The 25882-nt window shown below is 41.5% G+C and overlaps 1 protein-coding gene across 2 annotated transcripts in view; it reads left to right on the plus strand.

Moving 5' to 3' along the window:
- Positions 1 to 20452, plus strand: part of OLA1 (Obg like ATPase 1) — a 254617-nt gene extending 234165 nt beyond the window's left edge. For both annotated transcript variants that reach the window (XM_040357724.1, XM_040357723.1), the window contains exon 11: positions 19966 to 20452. In XM_040357724.1, coding sequence (XP_040213658.1) covers positions 19966 to 20067 — 102 coding nt within the window. In that variant the 3' untranslated portion in view covers positions 20068 to 20452. The remainder of the gene's footprint in view (positions 1 to 19965) is intronic.
- Positions 20453 to 25882: the final 5430 nt, after the last annotated feature.

Here is a 25882-nt window from a genome sequence, read left to right on the forward strand (position 1 = left end):
GTGATATTGCCTAACTAAAGTTATTAACCACTTCCATACAGGGCACTTATACACCTTCCCGCCCTGACTAATTTTTAGCTTTCAGTGCTGTTGCACTTTGAATGACAATTGCGCGGTCATGCTACACTGTACCCAAACTAAATTTTTATCACAAATAGAGCTTTTATTTGGTGGTATTTGATCACCTCTGGGATTTTTATTTTCTGCCAAAAAAAATTAAAAAATGACCGAACATTTTGAAAAAAAAATCATTTTTTTGTTTCTGTTATAAAACATTGTAAATAAGTATGTTTTCTTCTTCAGTGATGGGCACTGATGGTACTGCTGCACTGACGGGCACTGATAAGGCGGCACTGATGGGCACCGATGAGGTGGCACTGATGATGGGCACTAATAGGCAGCACTGATAGGCGGCACGGATGGGCTCTGATAGGCGGCATGGATGGGCACTGATAGGTGGCACAGGTGGGCTTAGATGGGCACTGATAGGTGGCACTAACGTATGTGTTGTACTAATGGATGCCAATCAGTGCAAAACAATGCCTGCCAATCAGTGATGCCCATTGTGGGCACTGATTTGCATCCATTGCGGGCACTGATTGGCATCCATTATTTCTGTCATTGTCATCCCTGGTGGTCTAGGGTGGCATGTAATTTTTTGGGGGGGGGAGTGGGGGCTTCAGGAGGAGTGGGACTTCCTGTTCCACTTCCTCCTTGCGCCGAGGGGCTGCTAAGGTCTAATCGCCTTTAGGCAGCCCCTCCCTGTAGGCGATCGCCTGGGACACGTGACCGGTCCCAGGCGATCGACTGTCCAATCAGATGGCGCAGCCCCGCTCACGCATGCGCAGTGGGTGCCCAGCCATGAAGCCAAAAGCTGTCACGGCCGGGTGCCCACACTTAGAATGAAGACGCCGGCCGGAGAGGAGAGGAGCCCCGGCCGGCGCGTCGCTGGAACGTGGAGCAGGTGAGTGTTTGTTTATTAAAAGCCAGCAGCTACACTTTTTGTAGCTACTGACTTTTAATAAACATTAAAAACGACTGGAACACCCCTAATACATGCAATATTAATAAAGGATGACCATTGTAAGCACCCTCTGCATTGTTATTTGGTTTGTCCCATCCCCTGTAATTGCCACATTTGCTGGACAACTTGGCCTGGATTAAAGAGGGAGTAAACCCAAAATAAAATGTCCTTAAAAAAAAGACCCTGCAAGAGAAAGGCATAATGAGCATAGCATTATCCCATTCACAAAAATGGCAGGATCAGTGCGCCTGCACCGAAGACATCGGTGCTGTGTTTTCAGCAAATATCTCCTTAACCATGTAGGTTAAGCAGCTATTTCTCACCCGCCAAAAGTAATATACTGTTTAAGTTTTACTGCAGCTGTGAGGTATCTTTAGTGTTCAGGTGAGCAGTTGGGTGTGGTAAACCGTGGCTCAACTGCCTAGTTTTACTGCTCCCCTCCCAACCTCACGTGTGAACAAGTCCTAAAGAAGTGAAAAAATAACAGATCTGCTGTCCAAACTATTAGATTACAGAACTATTGCAGGGGGAATTCAGATATATAAAAACTGCTGTGTTAATGCTATTTACAGACTGCATCTTATATATAATTTCAGATTTTGCTATTAGTTACACTTTATGCAAAGTGTGCTAATCATTTTACCAGTAATACTTAAGAGGTCTGGAATATGTGCAGTGCAGTGACCTTAAGGATGGCTGTTGAGCACCACTAGTCAAGATCAGTAACAGACCCTCCAGTATGACCTCCTCCATACCGTACAAAATACTTCGCTCCTGAACTTCTGTCTATCTGTCTGATTAAAATCACTTGGGTTTAGTCAAGGAACTCTTAGGAAGGTTTTTCTTCTAAAATGCTAGGTAATTTTAATCAGAAAGGTAGAGCGGAGTTCAGGAGAAAAGTAGTTTGTATCTTATTTTGAGGGTCATTATAAGGTTTTGGCTCTTTGCGTGGCTTAATGCATACCATCAATATGTGCCTAATATGGGAGAACAGGGATGATTGAGAGACTCCATGAAAAGCAGAACTTTTTTTAACTGTCTCTTTATCAGCTATGTTTGATTTAGTTCCTTCTAAGGAATGTTTCAAATTTTTCATGATGGCCTGTGTAAGATTAGATTCATGCTAATTTTGTCTAGGGGAATCGGCTAGTTTTTTTAAAAACGAAGCAGTACTTACCGTTTTAGAGAGCGATCTTCTCCACCGCTTCCGGGTATGGGTCTTCGGGACTGGGCGTTCCTTCTTGATTGACAGTCTTCCAACAGGCTTCCGACGGTCGCATCTATCGCGTCACGAGTAGCCGAAAGAAGCCGAACGTCGGTGCGGCACTATACGGCGCCTGCGCACCAACGTGAGGCGATAGATGCGACCGTCGGAAGCCTGTCGGAAGACTGTCAATCAAGAAGGAACGCCCAGTCCCGCAGCCCATACCCGGAAGCAGCGGAGAAGATGTATCTCTAAAACGGTAAGTACTGCTTTGATTTAAAAAAAAAACTAGCCGATTCCCCTAGACAAAATGAGCATGAATCTAATCTTAAAAATTGTCATTTCCGGGTGAACCTCCACTTTAAAGTGATTGTAAAGTCTTGGCTTTTTTTTCCTATTAAAATAACAAACATGTTCTATTAGGTTAGGTTGGCACATGTAACAGGAGGAAGTGAGAGCAGGGTAATCTGCCAAGAACCTTGTTTAAACATATGAATGAGGCCTTTTGAACTAAAAAATAAAATAAGATATAAATTTGCTCCTCCTCTGGGATAAGGGAGATAATCTAGGAATGACATACTAGTAATGGAGTCATTTGATGTAATTTCCTTATATTGTTTTGTACATTTTACATGCTGTTAGGAATTTGGTATTAAAGTATAACTCCACTTTTGTCGAGAAAAGAAAACCCCCTCTGGGCGATCAATGTACTTTGCAAGGATTTTCAGAAACTTTGTAGCATATTCAGAGCTTTTTCTGTTCTGAACAAAAAGCTGTTTATTTAGCCATGTCCTTTCGATATTGTTTCTGTGTACTTATAACCATCTGGTGCACGTTCAGTGTCTTAATAAAGAAAGCTGCCGTATCCACATTCCTTTAGAAGTAGTTAACCCTTAGGGAGTATCTCGCTAAAAATGTAATTCCTATTGCAGGGGATGCCTAAAATGTTTGTTGCAGCTTAGTGCAAATGTATGAGAATATCAGTGATGCATTCACAGAGGTAGAAAATTACATTTCTGGGGGTGTTCCTTACACCAACAGTGTACAGAATACCTCCCGGCTGCCATACTGCATTACATTTTTATGAACATTTTTATAAAAGTACAGCACCTTTGTTTAATTTAAAAAATATATATATATATACATATACAACATAGTCTTGCATGTTTCTTTAGGGGAATACAGTTATCACATGTGGAAAATTAGTATACAGCTTAGATACAAAACAAGTTCCATGAGTGGTCATGCTGCAAGCAAGCAGAGTATAGATGGCAATACCTGCTGAGAGTCTACCTGACAGGTTAATTGTTAGTAGTGGGTGACACCCCCGGAGGACCTAGGTCATTGGTCACGTGCAGGTGTCAGAGTCCGAAAGCCACCGGTCTTAAAAAAATGTTGTACTTGGCTGGACGCCTTCTGTTTATATATAAGGATTTCTTATAGGGCAAGGTGTTGTTCATGCCCACCCTCCAGTCAATGAAACTGGGGGGTGACGGCCTCATCCTGGCTGAAAATAGCATTTCATGTAGGAATATCCTTGTGAATCTATTAATTTCCAAATCCAGGAATATCCCCAGTATACATTGCTTCGGGTCTAGAGTAAGTGGAGCGCCCGTAGTGTCGTGTAGGAAGTCTACAACCTGTTTCCAGAATCCCTGTAAAAGAGGACATGCCCATATGAGATAGAAGAATGTGCTTATCTCTTGGTGACACAGGGAGCAGGTATTCGATTATCCCCTCTTATATTTAGCTACTCGAAGGGGGGTTGAGGCAGGCAATATATGATAAATATTTGAGAGAGTCTATCAGAGAGTTTAGGGGATACGGTTTTACAAGAATCCAGGGCCTCACTCCATTCCTCATCCTCTAAGTTACCCACCTCCCTCTCCCAGCGTGATGAGTATATTATAGAAGGTGGAGATTAGCTTTTGGGGGTCTGTGCTTTTAACTACTGCCGTGATAGCATTGGAAGTAGGCTGTGGGTGGGACTGAGGGAACTGGGATTGCATGGCATGGCGTACCTGTAAGATTCTGAAAAACAATGTTTGGGAGCAAAAATTTAATGCGAAGGGTATCGAAGCGTTTCAGTTCCCCATCTTTGAGTAGGTGGTGCAAATAGTAAGTTCCCCGGGAGCCCCAGATCTCCAGGTTAGGAATCTGTAGGAACTCAGGGAGTAACCCATTGTGCCAAATAGGTGTGAAGTCATTAATTGGAGAAATCCGTAGTTTATTAGAGGCAATGTCACATATGCATCTTTAAAGGGGTTGTATGTTTTTTTTTTAACAACAAACATGTTATACTCACTGTGCAGTTTGTTTTGCACAGAGTGACCCCGATCCTCCTGTTCTGGGGTCCCTCAGCGGCTGTCTCGGCTCCTCCCCGCAATAGCTAAACCCCCCCTGGGAAGCTTTATCCCGAGGGGGTTAGCTCCCCGTCATACATGCTGCGTCAGACACAGAGTGTATGACTCGGTCCCGCCCCCCGGCAGCCATGTCATTGGATGTGATTGACAGCAGCGCGAGCCAATAGCTGTGCTGCTCTCAATCTATCCAATCAATGGCCAGACTCCGCGGAGAAGAGGACGCCGGGGGACACGCACAGCAGGTTAACGGGCTCAGGTATGTGAACGGGGGTCGTCATTGCCAGGTGTTTTTTCACCTTAATGCATAGGATGCATTAAGGTGAAAAAACATGAACCTTTACAACCCCTTTAATTATACAATAAGGTCTTGCCATCTCCTTCAGGTCTGGCACCCCCAGAACCCACTGCAATTGCGCATAGAGGGTCTGAGGTCCGTTTCACCCAATGCGGGCACAAAAAATTGCCAAATCTCTCTCTATACTTATCATGTTCTAGAAAAAAACAATGTATTCTTTTGTTTAGTTCAACTTTAATTTTGCCTTTCAATAAATAATTCGGTGTAATCCACACTAACTTTTTCCTTAAATTTTCATGACGATCATGTGTGCAATTTGTAATAATAAAGGAATGATGCGGCATTCAACAGCACATGAAAGCTGTGCTATGTGGATCCACTTTCTGGACACTAGAGGGCAGATGCCGTTCTTCAACCTAAACATTTCTGAATAGCAGTCAGGACTGCTCTGGTCATTCTAAGTGATGTTACATCTATATAGCATACATACAGTGCACGGTTGTTATAATTGCTATAGCTTTCATAATTATGGCATCCTCACAAATATCACTAATCTCCATTTGGCATGAGTATAAATTACCAGAAAGTTTTGCCCAGCATAGTAAATATTTTTTTGTTGCGCAGATTAGAAAATGAAATTATTAATCTGACTCACTGCTATAAATTCATTTAATGTTACAGTTACAGTATATAGAGTGTAGATACGTATTTTACTGCATTCATTCACAAGTCTGGTTGCCAGTTCCAGTATCACTTGCAGCCATCAAGCTATATAACTTCTGTCAAAGTCCTGTCAGGCATTCTTAAATTCTAGAAGTTCTCATCTTCATGCGTAGAGATTTTTTATTTACATGTCAGAATCCCTTTGGGACTGTCCTCTCCATTTTCACTAAAGACAGGGAACTGCATAACACAATCTTGGGAATATAAGTGAAAGTACAAGGATAGGCGTCTGTTCCTCTGACTTTCCACCCCATGCTCTCTGTGAAAGATCTCACCATAAAAAGCAGCCCTCAATTCGGCTTGTGTACAGCCAGCAATATGTTGTAGAATTACAGAAAAATTCAGTTTTATCAGCGAAATGAGCGATCACCATTGCCCAAGTGAAATGTATGATCCTTCTCAATACATAAATACAAAGTTACCATTCTAACTTCCTAAACTGTATTGTAAATACAGCACATTTACACAAGCGTTAAAAATGCATACAGCTGTGTATAGTTTTGTATGCAGGAGTATAGAAGTCTTTGGGGCGATTTACCCAGCTGCGTCTGGCAGCATACAAAAAAAGCACAGCTTGCATCCATGACTGTACATTTCAGTGTTCTTTATGCAGTACACAGTATATGTTTGTGCTAATGTTTACCTGCAGACAACACACATCCACCCTATTGGCTACCACTGTTGCAATAATAACATGTAGGAAGCAGAGCCTGCACCGCTGATTACACATTATTGATGTTTACATGTTGGCCCTGAATGAGTCCTTTATTTGGTGGCAGCACATGTACAGAATGACCACAGCCAATTCTGTATAACTGAAGGCTGAGGCCATTCTGTGCGTGCACCACCATTGTGTGAATGATTTATTCAGACACAACATTTAACCATCAGTAATGTGTATTGGGTGGTGCACATGGTTAATATTTACATGTCAGCTGGTAGTGACCAGTAGACTCCGTAAAAGGGGTTGTAAAGACAAAAATATTTTCCTCTTAAATTAAAGTCTGACAGTAGCTGATAAAGTAAAAAGTAATGTTTTGCATTATAACTAGTTTGATACCTGTTGAAATCGAGCTGTTTTATTCACCTCCATCACTCCTGAATCGTTATTCTCACTGACTTATTGGTTTGCGGTGCGCATTCATTCTTGCTACATCACTACAGTTCCCATTAGGCTTAGCCTCCATGCCTGTGAGGGATAAGAGAGCATCTTCACGCAGGGCTGTAGTCATAGGGAGGGGGTGAGCACATTCTGCTTTCCACCATGCAAAACGGCTCAGATGCTGGTGGAAAGCAAGAAGAGGAGTGACAGGAAATGGCATTTTCAAACCCGGATTACTGTATTTTGGAGGTCAAAAGGAAAAACGAGGTAAGTGATATTTAAATGCTCTAGCTTACAGCAATCAATTGATCTAATAAAAAACAAAGCTTTAGTGTTCCTTTAACGCAGTACGCATCTAAACATTACAGGCGCGCAGCGTTGAGCACAGGATCTTGCTTTAACATTTAATAATTTTGTACACTCATCTGAATGAGTCCATCATTTTTAGGGAAATATGTAAATGACCAGGGCAAAGGTCAATGGGGTGCCTTAATTAATGGCATCCAATGAGATTTCACTACTTTATAAGTGAATTCGGAAGCATTAAAAAAAAATGCTGATTGGTTGCTGTTGGTTACCGATTATTTTTTTTTTATATACCATAGTTATTAAATAAAGACCGTGGATTCTAAAGAAAGCCTTCCCAAAATGAATGCTGCTTTGACAGTTTAGAAGAAAGGATGGCATTAAATTCCCCCCATTCCAATTCATGCCACATCCAGTAATAGATTATTTTAACACACACAAATCTCCCTAATAAGTCTATTACTACCCAGGAGAATCTCCTCCTACAAGCCTCCCAGCTGAAAATCCTCCCAGGAAAATGAAGCCGTGTTTTCTCCAATAATCCGCCAGTAATGTGAGCTTTATCCAGCCACATGTAAGTTTATTTTGTTTTTGATGGGTTGCTGTGCAGTTATTAGTTACGGAGCATGTAAGAGTGCTGCTAGTAGGTGGCACTTTATGTAAAGGAACATCACTGTCACGCCGCTATCGCCCTACACTTGGGGCGAGAAAAAGATAAATGGAAGGGTTTTAAATAGATTTGATACTGGGATAAAAGGCTTGGCTTGTTTATTTTCTACATATCTGTTAAGCGTGGGTTTGTATGGCGCTTAGCCTGTGAGTTTTGCAGCGAAGGGTGTCTGCTCCGTGCTATCAGGGTTGATCATTTCAAGTTTGATTCTCCTGTGCCTGGAACCAGCAGCACAGCATAAGTAATTTAATGCCAGCGCTGTGAACTATACACTGAATAGCGCTGTGTGGGCTTTGTAGTCTACAGGGATATTTCATTATTAGCAATCATATCTGCTTAGGCAAAGCTGCCTTCTACAGATGGCTGCTTTCAAGTGCAAATGAACCGGTTAGACGTGTCTTGTTTAATACATACTAGAGATTCACAAATGGGTATTGATTTTTCTACCAGTTGTTTCGGTTAGCAAAGGAAATGGATTAAATGGTCTCTTGAGCATTTAAAGGAACACTATTACATTTAATTAATTGTAAACCAAATTGTATATCAAGGGAATAAAAATAAACCACACACCATGCACAATCCCATGTTTGATTTTTTTTTTTTTTTCATGTATGTTTTATGTATGCTTTACAAGCAAAGACAGAGTCCTGGTGTTGCTGAGGACTCTATTCAATATTAAACAGAGTAAAAAATATTATTTACCATCTTCCTTTTTAAATAGGAAATTTAGTTCACTTTTTTCAGGGCCTATTGACATTTAAGTGCTCTGTTGCAGTGCATTAACATGTGCTGTATTAAGGCAACCCATTCACTATAAATAGGGTGCCAATGCAACACAAATAATTAAATAAAATCCTAACCCACAATCGCAGTGCACCACAATGTATACGGTATATGTTGGGCCATTAGAACAAACACACAGTTGAATTATGAGGCTCCCTATACATGCATTAAAACCATCACTTATTACCATAAGCTGTGAAAGTACCTTAAAGTGATCGTTTGAGATCAGATATGACAAAGGGGAAGGTAGAGAGGTGCTGATGTCACTGGAGGGTTCGACCTTCGTAGTGTAAGAATTGTTGCTATTGTATGCCAAATTGCCAATACAGCCCATATGGATTTAGTGCCTGATATTTTAAGAATGCTGGATGTAGAGCTCTGATATAAAAGGCAAGGTACATTGATTGGTGGGATGGATTGCCTCTGTTACGGGAAAAATATTGCCTTGACTTCTATTTTAAAGGACACAATTACCTAAACATACCATGCAGTTTAATTTACCTTCTAATGTATTAAAAATGTGTTTTAACCAGTTCCCATCCTGCGGCCGACTATTTACAGCCGCAAGGTGGCTCTGATCTGACGGGAGGCCGTCTATATACGGCCTCCGGCCGCGCGTCACTGGGGGTCGCGCCCGCCGCATCACACAGGTGCCGATTCGCTTGCCTGGCGGCCGCGATGTCCGCCAGGCACCTGCGATCGGCAGTCACAGAGCCAGGGACGTGGAGCTCTGTGTGTAAACACAGAGCTCCATGTCCTGTTAAGGAGAGGAGACCAATGGTGTGTCCCTTGTACATAGGGACAACCATCGGTCACCTCCCCCAGTCAGTCCCCTCCCCCCACAGTAAGAATCACTCCCAGGGTACATGTTTAACCCCTTGATGCCCCCTAGTGTTAACCCCTTCCCTGCCAGTCACATTTATACAGTTATCAGCAATACAGTGCGTTTTTATAGCACTGTTTGCTGTATAAATGTGAATGGTCCCAAAAATGTGTCAAGTGTCCGCCGTAATATCGCAGTCGTGACAAAAATCGCAGATCGCCGCCATTACTAGTAAAGAAAAAAAAAGTAATAATTCTATCCCCTATTTTGTAGGCGTTATAACGTTTGCGCAAACCAATCACTATACCCTTTTTGCGTTTTTTTTTTTTTTTTTTTTTACCAAAAATATGTAGAATACATCGGACTAAACTGAAAAAAAATGTTGTTTTTTTTTTTAAATGGGATATTTATTATAGCAAAAAGTAAAAAATATTGTGTTTTTTTTTTCAAAATTTTCGCTATATTTTTGTTTATAGCGCAAAAAATAAAAACCACACAGGTGATCAAATACCACCAAAAGAAAGCTCTATTTATGGGGGAAAAAAAGGACATCAATTTTGTTTGGGAGCCACGTCGCACAACCGCGCAATTGTCATTCAAAGCGTGACAGTGCCGAAAGCTGAAATTTCGCCATTTTGGAAAGGGTACGGGAGGGTTATAACCCCTGTAAGGTCTGTTTTTGCCATTTTTTATCCATTGCGGAGATTTACCTTAAAGAGGGGTTCCCATTAAATTTTTCAATTTTTTAAAATATGTACTTTCATCTCTCATTCTATTATTTTTGTAGTGTCACTTACTAGATTTTGAAGTTCCGCCGAGTTCTTTCAAACACACACTTTATATTCTTGTGTGCTGATCGTTCCCATTTTGCTTGTGGGCATTGTGAAGCCCACAAGCAATTAGTTCCGGGAATACTAGGGATGACGGTGGATGACTAGCTGAAAGTATTGCCCGTCCCGCCCTATTCTCGTACGTCTGCAATAGAACTGCAGCGCCGCAACTTCAAACACTTGGGTTGCCATCACAACGAGCGGCGGCGGCGAAAGTGCACGCCGTTGTGATGGCAACCCATAAACATCAACAAGCCCGGAGACACAGGGGAAGCGCACGGCATCCTGGGAGCCGAGGGAGCCAACATCAGGATCCTCTGTGAATAGGAAGGCAGATTTCGTGGGACCGCATAGCAACAGGCATTTCAAGGTGAGTAAAAAAAATATATATATATTTTTTTTTTTTCAGGTCTAAGCTACACTTTAAAGAGAAATTATATTTTTGATGGAACCTCCACTTTAACTTCCATGTCCCTTAGCCAAAACAGGAAATGAGAGGAAATCCCTGAAAATCTCTGGGGGGGCCCACAGGTCACCAAAACTAGCATCCCTACTATTACTGTTCTGGGGACAACCCAAAATTTGGGATTTACTTTTACTTTCAGTGATAATGATAAGCAGGACCAATACATCCAACTAACAGGGACAAAGACAGCAATAAAAGTGTTCTAATCCCTCTCAACTCTATCCAAAATAAAATAAAAAAGTTTTGCCTTTAGTTAAATGTGATAACACAAAGTACATGTTTAGCATCCACCTTTTATTTCCACCTTGGTCTCCCGGAACAACTTTGTGGATATTAGAAGAGCAATCATATCACTTAAGTTCGCTTTGGGCCAGATACATACTTCTCTGTTCCTGTGCATTGTGATAACGCCCACTGTGTCACACTTTGGGTTGCAGTAAAACAACCCATGAGTGTTTAAATAAGCTCCTACTGCACAGGAACAGGTCAAAAAAGGACTTGAAGAATTTTTTCAGTAATAATACAACCCCAATTCCAAAAAAGTTTGAACGTCGTGTAAAATCTACATAAATTGAAGTGAATGTCTCCTAAACTTGCATAGTTTAGGAGATACTCACTGTATACGCATGTGCCGACGTCATCGGCACATGCGCACTGAAAAACGACTCGTATGTGCCATTTCTTCAGCTAGTGTGATGTTCCCGGCGACATGCGTGGGAGTGACTTTATCGCGGCTCCAGCCAATCACAGAGCCCGCGATACCCGGAAGTAACTCAGGGAGACGTCGCCGGCCAAAGAGGTGTGCCGGGACCACTGCAGGGGGCTTTGATCTAAGGTAAGTGTATCAAAATGAGCTAGTATGCTATGCATTTTTTTTCTCCCCATGGGTTTACAACCACTTAAAGTGATTAAAATAGTATAATTGTGTAACCATTTGATATGGTTTCTAGTTTAAATAAATATGAATAAATGAATAAAATTTGGGTTAATGAGATTTGCAAATCATTGCATTATTTTATGTAGATTTTACACAACGTCCTAACTTTTTTTGGAATTGGGGTTGTATATAAATGTTAACTGTAGAGAACTACTACAACCCTCAGCTCTGTCTGACAAAAAATATTTGTATTTTGACCCCACTAAGGAAAATGATTCATTCATCCTGGCCTACAGTACATATCAATGGTTTATGGCTCCAGGCACTGTTCTTCGAAGAAATTCTAATTATAGGCCTGCTGCCAAATTTAGCCTATACACAGCATTAAAGCGGAGTTCCACCCAAAAATGGAACTTCGCTTATCCCACTCCTCACCCCCTTACATGCCACATTTGGCATGTAATTTTTTGGGGGGGGAAGTGGGGGCTTCAGGAGAAGGGGACTTCCTGTCCCACTACCTCCTTCCGCCGAGGGGCTGCAAAGGCGATTAAGCTTAATCGCCTTTTGGCAGCCCCTCCCTGTAGGCGATCGCCTAGGACACGTGACAGGTCCTAGGCGATCGCCTGTCCAATCAAACAGCGCCGCGCGCATGCGCAGTGCCGCTCACGCATGCGCAGTGGGTGCCCGGCCGTGAAGCCGAAAGCTGCCACGGCCGGGTGCCCACAGTGACAATGAAGACGCCGGCTGGGGAGGGGGGGAGAGGAGCGGAGCCCCCGGCGCGTCGCTGGAACGCTGGAGCAGGTAAGTGTCTGTTTATTAAAAGCCAGCAGCTACACTTTTTGTAGCTGCTGACTTTTAATAAACATAAATATTGGCTGGAACTCCCCTTTAAGGTGGTGTAGCTAAATGTATGTTGCAGAAAACAAAATGACTATTGTCTATAACAAATTTATTTGTATTTATTTTTTGTAACCTCAACTGGAAATCTAAATTTATGTTTAAAGCTAGAATAAACACAGATTATTTTTTTAGCCAGGCCCCCTGCAGTTTAATGCACCGCATACTAGCACATTATAACAGGCTTGCTATACAATCAGTGCCCTCCAGTGGTGCATTGCCATATGCCCCTGGTCCAGGTTTGACTTCTGCCATTTAAATGCCCAGGCTGCAATGAGGTCGCTCCCGTACATGCACATGAGCGCCACCATTGCAGCCCGGCACTCTGCATTCAGGACACACTGCACTTTCCCAGGATACATAATCCGTTGGAGATAATGGTGGAAGTTCAGGCAACTACATGTAAGACTTTTTAGTCTTTAGTGTAGGCATACCTATAGTACACTGTTCAGACAATGTTAAAAATTTGTCACTAAACCCACATGATAAAATATCAATAAATGGTGCATTACATGCTGTTCATACTCACTCAGTTACTATGAGATTAATTTCCTGTATTCTGCAAAAAAAACCTGGTTGATCCTGCTGCTCTCTAGCTCTATCTTCTGTCCATGTCTCCAATTTAGCTAGAGATTTTGCAGCTGTGATGGCAACTCTGCACATGCTCAGTTTTCAGTGAGTTTCTATGCTCGGCATTTCTTCCCTATCAGATTTGAGTAGCCCATGTAACTATAGAGTCACCCATGTGGAAGTATACACAGTGGTAAATGACTGCCCATTCCCTCCCTCCCTCCATGTCCACTTACCAGCTAAACACAATGGGAGCTGGATATTACATCTTGATTCACCTCCCTCTTATTCGAAAACACAGGCTGGAGGGGCGTGGCATAGCCTGTGACTGGCAGAAATCCGACCACGCCATGTTATTTCCACAAAATAATAAAGATTTCAGTTCAAATACATATTTATATGCAAATTTAATAATTTCAGTATTGGGCACGTTCCTGCCCAGGCCAATTTTCAGCGCTGTCGCACTTTGAATGACAATTGCTTGGCTGCCAAACAAAATTGACGTCACTTTTTCCCCCCCACAAATAGAGCTTTCTTTTGGTGGTATTTACCAATGTTTTTTTTTATTTTTTGCTAAACTAAAAAAGACTGAAAAAAAAAGAGTTTTTCTTCGTTTGTTAGAAAAGTTTGTAAATAAGTAATTTTTCTCCTTCACTGATGTGCGCTGATGAGGCAGGACTGATGGGCTGCACTGAAAGGCACTGATGAGGTGACACTAATATGCGCCACTGAAAGGCAGCACTAACTGGCATCGCTGCTGGGTACTTTTGGGGCTGCACTGATAATCAGGGCATTAATTATTTGTGCTGGTCTCCCCTGTGCGGTAATGCCGCTGATCAGCTCTCCCCACACGCTGTCACATGGGTAAAGAGCCTCGTCATCAGCATATAGAAATAGAAGGGACAATGTAAATGAAACATAAATGTGTTTAGTATCACTTTAAATACCATTTAACCAGTATCAGCGTGATAGGTTAATAGAGTTGCAGATGTGCATAGAACAGAATATATATTTAGGTTGGCAAATGTGGACTGATACTTTAGGCATTGCTCCGCATTCCCTTGGAAGATGAGAGCCAGGCAAGTAGGATTTTCAGAAGAATTTGTGAGTGGTAGTGACCTCCTTTATTGTAATTTAGAAGCTGTGCATGACAATTGCTGTTGACAACAGAAGTTTTTCCAGTGTCTGTCCGTGAATGTATAAATGTCTAGTGTCTGTAAACCAGTGGAGTCGATGGATGTGTGTCTGTGCTGGATATTCATTCTCCTGCGTTCCAGTATTATTATGTGTGACATGCGGCTTCCTGGAGATCACTGTTGTTCCCTTGTACATCCTAATATGGATTTCTTTTGTGCTCGCTAGAATACTGAAATTATAAATCCATGGCTCCTGAAATCATTGTAATCTTATTATTATCTTATTATTTGAGAGGTTGGGGGAGAAATGTCACAATACCAATTACACAGAGAAATAATACTTTTATGCTTAAGCTACATAACAACCCCTCCTAAATTCCTTCTGCTGAAATAATGTATGCAGCTGAGAATTCACCGGATATCAGGGACTCGAGTATACATGTCGCCCACATTTTTCAGTATTGGAGTCCTGTGTTTTTTTCAGGTTGTAACACTTTCCTTTTCTTCTTTTTTTTTTTAATGGCAATTCTTTTTCCTGACATGGAAGCTCTTGTGATGCAGAAGCTGAGACTCTCCTCTCCATATACCCCAGCACATGGCAATGTCATGGCAGGTCAGAGTGTCTGGGGTCATATCATTACACCAGAATATACACCTCAGGGATTTTCAGGATGGTCGTCTTAGGCCGCGTACACACGATCAGTCCATCAGGACCGTTGTCATCGGTTAACCGATGAAGCTGACTGATAGTCTGATGTGCGTACACACCATAGGTTAAATAACCGATCGTGTCAGAACGCGGTGATGTAAAACACAACGACGTGCTGAAAAAAAACGAAGTTCAATGCTTCCAAGCATGCGTCGACTTGATTCTGAGCATGCGCAGGTTTTTAACCGATGCTTTTGCATACTAACGATCGGTTTTGACCTATCGGTTAGGCGTCCATCGGTTCAATTTTAAAGCAAGTTCTAATTTTTTTGACCGAAGGTTAACTGACCGATGGGGCCCACACACGATCGGTTTGGACCGATGAAAACGGACCTTCAGTCTGTTTTCATCGGTTTTGACCGATCGTGTGTACGCGGCCTTGGGGTTCAACTGCATATAAGATTTATGCCTTTGTTAACCGTTGCCTCACTGAATATGAAGGTATTGCAGATCAAGCATGTGTCAAAGGGTGAAATCTCATGCTAGTATTCAGGTAAAAGGAACTCTCAACCGGGATATCGGAACTTTAAAGGCTTTTTTTTTTTTTTTTTTTTTGTGTGTAGTGTTATGTTATCTTCACTACTGGATACATCACTGACTAGAAACATCTGTACAGTATATCAGGTGTTCTCCTCATTGGCTCTAAATAGGACTAGGATGACAGACCTGGAGATTGTACCTTTCCAAAGTAGTAAGCAATGGTGTAATCTTTTTACTGGTAGGTTAACAATAGAATGACATCTGTAATTAAGCTCTTGTTCAGTTCTAATGCACCCTGAAAAGTCACCCTACAAGCATGATCTTAGGACCTTAGTGAGCTATATAGACTACATGCACACTGGGCTTAAAAAAAGGTCTGTTCTCTTTCGAGTAAAAAACGTCCATATAGAGGATTTTTTGTATTAAGTTTAGACGAGTTTTTAGGAGAGTTTTACATTTTTTTTCTGCCAGTGAGCTCCAATCAGAAACGTGAACAAGGTTTTTTTTTTTCTGCCTCTTAACGTTGATCTCAAAATATGCCTGTAAACATCCTAATGTGCATGAACACATAGGATAACATTGAGTTGCTTCTACAGGCAGAACATAAAACTCCTTTAAAAGCAACGTTTTTTAAAGGGGTTGTAAAGGTTTGTTTTTTATTTTCTAAATTGGTTCCTTTAAGCTAGTGCATTGTTGGTTCACTTAACTTTTCCTTCAATTTCCCTTCTAAATGTTTTTTTTCTTTGTCTGAATTTCTCACTTCCTGTTTCTCCTCAGTAAGCTTTCCACCATCATCCGAGCTGTTCTGGCTGGGGGTTAGTCAGCCCGAACAGCTTACTGAGGAGGAACAGGAAGTTAGAAATTCAGACAAAGAAAACAAAGAAAAAAAAAACATTTAGGAGGGAAATTGAAGGAAAAGGTAAGTGAACCAACAATGCTCTAGCTTAAAGGAACCCATTTAGAAAATAAAAAATGAACTTTTACAACCCCTTTAAGCCAGTGTGCATGGAGCCTTAAAGTAAGGAAGTGCAACTACTTTTAAGTATCTCCCCCGGGTAATAATATCCCACACTTTGCAGCATCTTCACCTCAATGTCAGATGTCACCAGTTTCCATGTGCTCACTGGATCCGCAGCTTTCAGTAATACACAGAGCAGCTCAAGGTGGCCTTAGGAGAGAGAAGTAATGCATGCAGGGAATTGTGAAGACTTTTTGTTTTGCTAAAGTGAGCCCGTATTTGTGCAAAATAGGCTCTTGTGGATTCAAAACAGATTTTTCCAATTTGTAATAATAGAAGGATCTTGCCTTGATATCCCTGTGTGTACCTCCATCATCCAACACACATAGCCGCTTGATGCGCAATCTGCAGCCCCAGTACTCACTGCTGACTGCATACACCAAATAGACAGGAGAGATGACAAGTATGCACTTTCTGTTTACTGTACTTCTTAGGTTTCAAGTGTTTAACCACTTCCCGTATGCAGTACGTCATATGACGTCCTGACTTTCAGGGTGGATATCTAGCTACAGGCATCATCCAGATATCATTATTTTGTGCACCATAAGAATGATCATAGCGGCAGTTCTGCCTCTTGATAGTTTTTACAGGCGATGGGAGGGGTGCTTCTCCGGGCTCTCCCGTGCCATCGGGGACCCGGAGAAAGAATCGCCGCCGCCACATGACGACCATAGAGATTTCCAGTGACCAGATGATCACCAGTCATCTCTATGACTGTCGGAGGCCCGGGCATGACGTTATGACGTCAGGTCCGGGCCGCGAATGTAAACAAAGCCGCGGTCGCGGCTGGTAATCATGTGAATTTATTTTTCTCCGATCTCATGCTTTCCAGCCTGGAGGAGAGATGTGGGGGTCTTATTGACCCGCATCTCTCCATAAAGAGGATAGATTAGATTAGATTGGAAAGGGATGTTTAAATTCCTTATAATAAGAATAAAAGTGATCAAAAAAAATAAAATGTAAAAGATAGTGTAAAAATAAAGTAAAATAAAAAATGTAATACTCCTCTGTCCCTGGTAGCTCGCGCTCAGAAGCGAACACACACGCAAGTCCCGCCCACATATGTGAGCGCTGTTCAAACCACATGTGAGGTATCGCCGCGTGCGTTAGAGCGCAAGCAAAAATTCTAGCACTCGACCTCTCTAACTCTAAACTTGTAACGTGTAAAAATAATTAAAGCGTCGCCTATGGAAATTTTTAACCACTTAAGACTCGGACCATTATGCAGGTTAAGGACCTTGTCCCTTTTTGCGATTTGGCACTGCGTCGCTTTAACTGACAATTGCACAGTCGTGCGACGTGGTTCCCAAACAAAATTGGTGTCCTTTTTTCCCCACAAATAGAGCTTTCTTTTGGTGGTATTTGATCATTCCTGTGGTTTATATTTTTTGTGCTATAAACAAAAATAAAGCGACAATTTAGAAAAAAATTCAATATTTTTTACTTTTTGCTATAATATCCCCAAAAAAATATATTAAAAAAAACATTTTTTTTCCTCAGTTTAGGCCGATACGTATTCTTCTACCTATTTTTGGTAAGAAAAATCGCAATAAGCGTTTATCCATTGGTTTGCACAAAATTTATAGGGGATAGTTTTATGGCATTTTTATTAATAATTTTATTTTTACTACTAATGCCGGCGATTTTTTTCGTGACTGCGACATTATAGCGGACACATCGGACAATTTTGACACATTTTTGGGACCATTGTCATTTTCACAGCGAAAAGTGCTATAAAAATGCACTGATTACTGTGAAAATGACAATTGCAGTTTAGGAATTAACCACTAGGGGGCGCTGTAGGGGTTAAGTGTGACGTCAGTGATCGTCTTTCCCTATATCAGGGAACAGATGATCACTGACATTGCCACAATGAAGAACGGGGAAGATGTGTTTACACACACCTCACCCGTTCTTCAGCTTCTGTGACCGATCGCGGGACACCGGCGGCGATCGGGTACCACCGGCGCGGTCACGGAGCTTCGGACCGGGTAGCGAGCGCGTTGCCGACGTATATCGTATATTAAGTACCGAAGTTTGGCACCATTCCATGAGTGTGCGCAATTTAAAAGCGTGACATGTTGGGCGTAACATCATCTTTTACCTTATATTAAAAAAAATTGGGCTAACTACTGTTTGAGTTATTTAATTCATGAAACCGTCCCCCCCCCCCCCAAAAAGGCGTTTGAAAAATGATTGCGTAAATACCGTGGGATATAAAGAGTTGCAATGACCGCCATTGTATTCCTTAGGGTGTCTGCTAAAAAAAAAACATATATGTTTTGGGGTTCTGAGTAATTTTCTAGTAGGAGAGGAATGCCAAAATAGGCGCAGTATGAAAGTGGTTAAAAGCTTTTCACAGAATTGCCCACGCTCCCTTAGGGCTAGTGGGCAGTAGGTGAGCCGACTATACGGCGCCTGCGCAATGACGTTCGGCTTCTGTCGGAAAGTCGTGACGCGCAGTATGCGCCCGTCGGAGGAACGTCAATCAACTAGGAACGCCCACCGCCAAGGGACGAAATGCCGATATCGAGGTATGTACTAAAAAAACAAAACAAAAGCCAGCCTACCCGCAGTGTAACGGGTCTTACGAATGTATTGTTAGAAATTTGTTTTAGGGGGAACCACCCCTTTAATGCATGAAGATAAACCTTCTATGTGCAGCAGCCTTCCTAATACTTACCTGAGCCCAATCTTGATTCAGCAATGTTGCAGGAGAGTCTCAGCTTTCCAGTACCCCCCTCCACATTGTCAGAGACATTTGCTACCGCTGCTGTCAAAGTCAGTGAGCCAATGAGGAGAGAGAGGGGGTGGGGCGAAGCTGTGGCTCCATGTCTGAATGGACACATAGAGGCTGGGCTCGGGTGCCCCATGGAAAGCTGCTTGCTGTAGTGGCACTCGGCAGGTAGGAGGGGCCAGGAGTGCTGGCGAGGGACCCCAGAGGAGGAGGATCAGGGCTGCTCTGTGAAAAAACACTGCACAGAGCAGGTAAGTATATCATGTTCGTTCTTTTTAAACAAAAACGTTAATATCATTTTAAGGAGTTGGTACTTGCTTTCCCTATGCTCCCCTACCCCCAGACTGCACTTAAAATATGTAAAACTCCTGGGTATGGGCGAACACATGACACTCCCCCTGTCTCCCACAATACAGTGCTGGGCATTTTAGGTGGTAAGTCATCAAGTGCAAGTACTGTCAAATGGGGAAGAAGGGAATATTTGGAAGCATAGTGAAGGATCATAATCAGCATGGGGAAGGTGGGAATCTTAAATTTCTCTTGCAAAGTGAACCTTTTTATTAGTATGAGTAAAGTACATGTTCATTTTATGCCACTCTGATATAATGCCCAGGTCAAAGAGAAAGTTTACTTGAATAAAGTTCATATATAATTAAAGTCTAAGGCATTTTTAAAATAAATATATGCAGCTTAACCAACTGTATAAGTGCAAGCTTCTGTGATGAAAAGGCAGATTTCCAGTTTAAAAGGCAGAGCCCAGATAGTGATCACAATGTCTGTACATAACAAATTTCACTGGACATTCACTTGTAGTAAATCAATCACTGTCATTTAAATGAATGGAGCAATAAGATTCACCTGCAGTGAATTTCAGATCTCCTGCTTTATAAATACAGTCTGCAGTGTTTGTCTACCAAGAATTAATATTCTGTATATTTTGTGTGTTTTACAGGCTGCAGGAAAATACAGACAACAAGGGAGAAATTACACGGTAGAAGATGGAGACATTATTTTCTTTAAATTCAATACACCTCAACAACCCAAAAAGAAATAATTTTAAATGCCAAAACAAAGGCTGCTTTTTTTATTTGTACTTAGAATACTTCTGTTATTAAATACTAAACTGGGATCCATTTTCCCATTCGTCCTCCCCACCAAATAAATGCTGTTTGTTTTGAAGCGATACGTGTCACCTCACTGTGAAAATACAAGTTCAGTAAATGTGCTTTCCAAATGATTAAGATCCTACTTGAAATCATAGATGCTTTTCAGGACTCGCTCTAGTCTCATGATACTTCATTAATCTCCATCATGTATGCCAAGCCTGACACATCTGACAGTGAGGACAATGTGGCTGGCTCTTTTTTTGAATCTACAGATAATGCATGTTTTACAGTACTCCAGATGTCTACACTCAATAAAACATTTGACAAAAACCAGCCTCTGTGTGTTTGGGGATGTCTGTATTGAGTGGATGTGGTGTGCTGAATGCGATACAGCACCTGCTGGCTGCTGATTACAGAATTTAAGACATGTGTATGATACAGTAACTGCCAGTGTGGGGCAGCTGTCATTGTAGCTGAAAAGTGAGTCTTTCATGGGAATCACAAGATTAGCTTGCCAACAATTGTGTGTGGATGTGTCCCTGAAAATGGATAGAGCATATCTACACTCAGATGCCAAGGCTAAAAAAAATGTTATTGTAACCTTTCTGTACTGATACAGGAGGTAGAGGTATACAAGAAGAAAGAGACACCTTAAAAGTGCGGATGTGCTGAAAAACTAAAGAGAATCTGTCACTTGCAACGCAACATCCTGGTATTGTAAAGCCGATTGAAATAATGTGAAAATTCCTTATTCTTAAAAAAATTCATGCTGCAGGTTAGCAGTGTAAACTCAACTGTTTTGCAGTTTGCTGATTAAAAGGAGGACGTAAACTCTAGCTGCTGTTGGACACCCACTTACTTTTACTGGTGAAGAAATGGAGCCTTATAGATACATGGGGTTTCCACTAGCCAGTTGTCAACCACTACACCTGCTTCTTTAACCATGGTATGGAATGTGTTTTAGGATAGATTTAGCAATGGGAAATAACTCCTTTTCTAGTCAGTTTCTAAATGCACAGTTGAACCTAGGGGTTTATGTTAACACTCCGCACTTATGGTAGGAGCCTCCCTATGAGACTTGTCTGGGGGAACTACGCAGAATCCCTAACCCTTTTTGTCTCTGCATGTTTTCTCAGGACGCAGGTTCAGACTGAACGTTGCTTGCTTGGGTTTTTGCTTAAATGCTGGCCTTTTCGTGGCATTATCGCCGACGCATTTGGGGTGCCATTGAGAAATGATGGCATTGCAAACCCGTGCCTACGTTTTGCTGTGATTGTGTAATCCTGGGCAGAATAGCGGCCATTTTAAATCGCCTAGGTGTGAATAGAGCCTTGAGGTGATCCGAGCGGCTATACCACCTCCCAATCACTTTTACAGGTGACAGAAGGGGGTCATCCCCCATCTCCTTTACCAGGCTCTCCCATCCCACCTGAAAGCCTGGTACCAGTGTGACTGATCGCAGTGGATGCACTGTACAGAGTAAGAGGAACTTCCGTTGTTCCTCCCCTCATGACGTCAGAAACCCGAAGCGTTGAGGATTCATCACTTCTGGTTTGTTTGCTTACAAACTTAGACTTGTAAAGCAATTGATCTTGGTTTGATCAGATGCTTTGGAGGACAGACAACCCCAGATCTCTTAATAAAGAGAACCTAACATGGCCTATGCCATCACAAGGGATGTTGTTCACATGGGTATTGCTCTGTTTCGAGCACCTAAACACTGTGAATGTTGAGAAAGTACGTGACGGCTGGTTAAATACTCCTGGTCTTTCCCCAATTGACCTGGTATTGCATGGATTCATATGCTTTACTTTTAGCAGTACCTGCTATGATGATACCTACCTAACTTGTGAACCAATGGGAATAAATACATTACTGCTGTTACGGTAGCATGTTGAATTTTTGCTCAAATTTTGAAATATAAGATGTACACTCTCACTGTGAAGCACTACGTTATTGTCTGCTCAGGAGCTTTTTATTCTTTAATAAACATCTCTTTGAAATACAAAAAATTATATTGGGCAAATACCCACTGGTGAGGAAATTACTGTATGTATGCGATATTGTAGAAAAATGTACTTGATTGGCCTGCACAGTAAATTCAAGCGGAAACTTGCAAGCCAAGCCTTCTCATCCAACATCAGTGCCTGACCTCACAAATGCGCTTCTGGAAGAATGGTCCATAGACACACTCCTAAACCTTGGGGAAAGCCTTCCCAGAAGCATTGAAGCTGTTATAGCTGCAAAGGGTGGGCCAACTCAATATTGAACCATACGAACGAAGACTGGGATGGCATTAAATTCATGTAAAGGCAGGTGTCCCAATACTTTTGACAATATAGTGTATCTACTGAAGACAAGGACGGGACTGGCCTTTGTCTCTACCTGATGATTGTAATCAAATGCTGACATCACCCATCATAAATAATCAGGCAACATTTTAACTCTGGAAGCTGGTATCTTAAAACCTGTACATTAACCATCTCTGAATTTGTTCCATATGAAATTAATCCTTAATTTTTATGAATGAGATCATACACCGATTAGCCATAACTTTACGACTACCCTCCTAATATTGAGTAGCTTTTCTGCCAAAACGGCCCTGACCCATTGAGGTATGCCACTAGACCTCTGAGGGTATGCTCTGGTATCTGACACCAAATAGTTGGACCATGGATCCAACTTGGTTTTCCAGCACATTCCACAGATGGTCAATTGGAATGAGATCTGGATAATTTGGAGGATAAGTCAACATCTCAAACTCGTTCTGTTCGTCAAACCATTCTTGAACAATTTTTGCAGTGTGGCAGGGTGCATTATGCGGTTTAAAGAAGCCACTGCCATCAGGGAATACCATTTCCATGAATGGGGTGTACTTAGTGACCAACAATGTTTAGGTAGGTGGTTCATGTTGAGTAATATCCACATGAATGCCAGGACTCAAGATTTCCCTGCATAATATTTCCCAAAGCATCACCCTGCCTCTGCTGACTTGCCTTCTTCCCATATTGCATCCTGGTGCCATTTCTTCCCCTGTTAAGCGATGCACACACCCTCCCATCCACATGATGTAAAAGAAAACATAATTTATCAGACCAGGCCACCTTCTTCCATTGCTCTGTGGTGAACGTTATGATGCTCACCTGCCCATTGTAGGAGCTATTGGCTGTGGACACCATTCAGAATGTGCACCCTGACTGGTCTGTAGCCCCATACACAACACAACTGCACTACTTCTTTTTATGCTTTCAACGCATCCACTTCAGTGACAACATGCTTCCTTACTGCCTAATATATCCCACCCACATTCAGTTGCCATTATAATGAGATAATAATTACTTTACCTATCAGTTGTCAAAGTTTTGGCTGATCTTTGTAAATGTGCTGATTGATTTGCAAGGATCAGACCTGTAGAAAAAAGCTGGTATTACTAGTTTCTCCTAGTTGTATCTTGCTGATACCCCAAAATCCTTTCAGCAACTGCAGTCAGGCCTTTTTCACCCAAGATCAATATTTTTGATATCTCCAACACCTCCGTGCACGAAAAGAAAATCTATTGACTTCACATTACATAAAACAGAGTTGATTTTGCTCAAAGCCAACTCCTGGTGTAAGAATGGCCTTGTATCTAAAATGTATAATGTCCTATTTACTAGATCTCACAATCCACTGTCAATACCATGTAAATAAAAATGGGTACAGGGCCTAAGACCGTTTACGGATGAGCAGTGGCTCGAATCACTGCAAATACCTCAGAGGTCAATAGCTTCCTTCTTGAAATTTAACATTTCCTATTGCATAAAGTGTACCGGACTCCCCTAAGAATGTACTGCTTTTCTTGGCAAAGCCATTTCATTGTGTCCTAGATACACTTCAGGACAGGGGCATCTTCTTCACATGTTCTGGAGGTGTCCAAAACTGGTCCAACATTGACTAGATGTGATTGATATTATAAATCTTGTGTTTTATCCTCATTTCACCTTCATTGCTCTCCTGAACCAGGAGCAATGCTATCCTGGGAATTTTCAAGCTTCCTTTTAACAACCCTCCTCTGAAACTAGCAGTAATTAGAACCTTCTACTTCGCCAAGAAAACAATAGCACAATGGATGTCTCCCAGGCCCCCCACGACACGTCTTTGGATAGACGAGGTGATTTAATCCTACACCAAGAAGGATTAACCACTTAAATACAGAGCCCTTTTACCCCCTTCCTGCCCAGGCTAATTTTCAGCTTTCAGCACTGTTGCAATTTGAATGACAATTGCTAATTAAACAAAAAATAAATCAAATGCATTTTTCTTAATTTTTGTTATAAAATTTTGCAAACAAATAATCTTTCTTCAAAAATTTAGGCCAAAATGTATACGGCTACATTTGTTTAGCGAAAATATCCCAAATCAGTGTATATTATTTAGTCTGTATGAAAGTTGGACCACAAACTATGGTCTATACAATTTATCTGAAAATTGATCTGTCCTGATGGTAATGGTTTCATTTCTTGAGGGCCAAAAATGGCAGGGCAAAGCCCCCAAATGACCCCTTTTTACACTCCGACTGATGACAGTATTTAAATGCATTCATTTTTTTAAATACAATTTTATTTTATTATTTAATTTTTCTTTTTTTTTTTAAGATTTTTCTTTTTTTATTACATACTGTGACCATGGTATCACTGTACTACCTACTTATCACTGTTATAAGTAACCATTTTTTTTTTTTATTAAATCCATTAATTCAATGTATTCTATATTGCGATTAGCTGTGATTGGCTACAGCTAATCACATAAATGGTAAAGATGGGCTGTGATTTTTCCCTGTCTGTACCATGTTATTATTGTGACCCATCACAGAGATCAACACAACAGTACACACAGGATGGCATGAATAGAATGTACGAGGGGTCTTCAAAACAATTCTGCACTTTTAGATTTTCATTTAAAATAATGAGGGTGGGAGGAGTAGTAATTGGTCGTGTCTGAGAGTTTCATGTGACTAGTCTGTCTGGCAAACAGGCTGACCTTGAAGTTTAGTATAAGACCCCTTTCAAACTGGGCATGGGGGGGCGTTGGCAGTAAAGTGCCGCTATTGTTTTTAACCCCCGATACCAGCCAAAGAAAGAGTTAATAGTGCCCTAAAAGCGCTGCTGCCCATTAATTTCAATGGGCTGGAGCAGTTGAGGAGCGGTGTATACACCACTCCCATTACTTTTTCTAATGTCCGCCAAGCGCACCGCCCCAGTGGGAAAGTACTTAGGCTCTCACACTGGGGCTGCAGGGGAGGCGTTTTACAGGCGCTATTTTTAGCCCAAAAGCACCTGAAAAATGCCCCAGTGTGAAAGGGGTCACGCTGTGGTCAAGATAGCTGTGAAACCTATAAAAAAAAGTGCAGAAACTTTTTGAAGACCCCTTTTGTGTGTGTATATATATGTATAGAATGGGATTTGAAAAAAGTGGTGTGTCGTCTATTAGATACGGCACCTCATCCCTATAAAATAGTACAGGGTTGTGAAGAGGATAACGGGATTATATTGGTGCCATTAAGTCACAAAAAATTGTTGAAACAAAAATAGAAACAATATTTTATTCAATATATAAATTGATTAAAAACATAGACAATAAACTAGAAATGAATAAAGAATGATGAGCGCAAACTGAAAATCTAAAAGTGAATATAAAGACAGTCCATAGGGGACTGATAACAATCAATAAAGATATGCAGTGAATTCAAAATTAGTGAAATAACCCAAAACTGATAATAAATCC

Source organism: Rana temporaria, chromosome 6 (assembly GCF_905171775.1).
Source record: "Rana temporaria chromosome 6, aRanTem1.1, whole genome shotgun sequence".
Classification (NCBI taxonomy): Eukaryota; Metazoa; Chordata; class Amphibia; order Anura; family Ranidae; genus Rana; species Rana temporaria.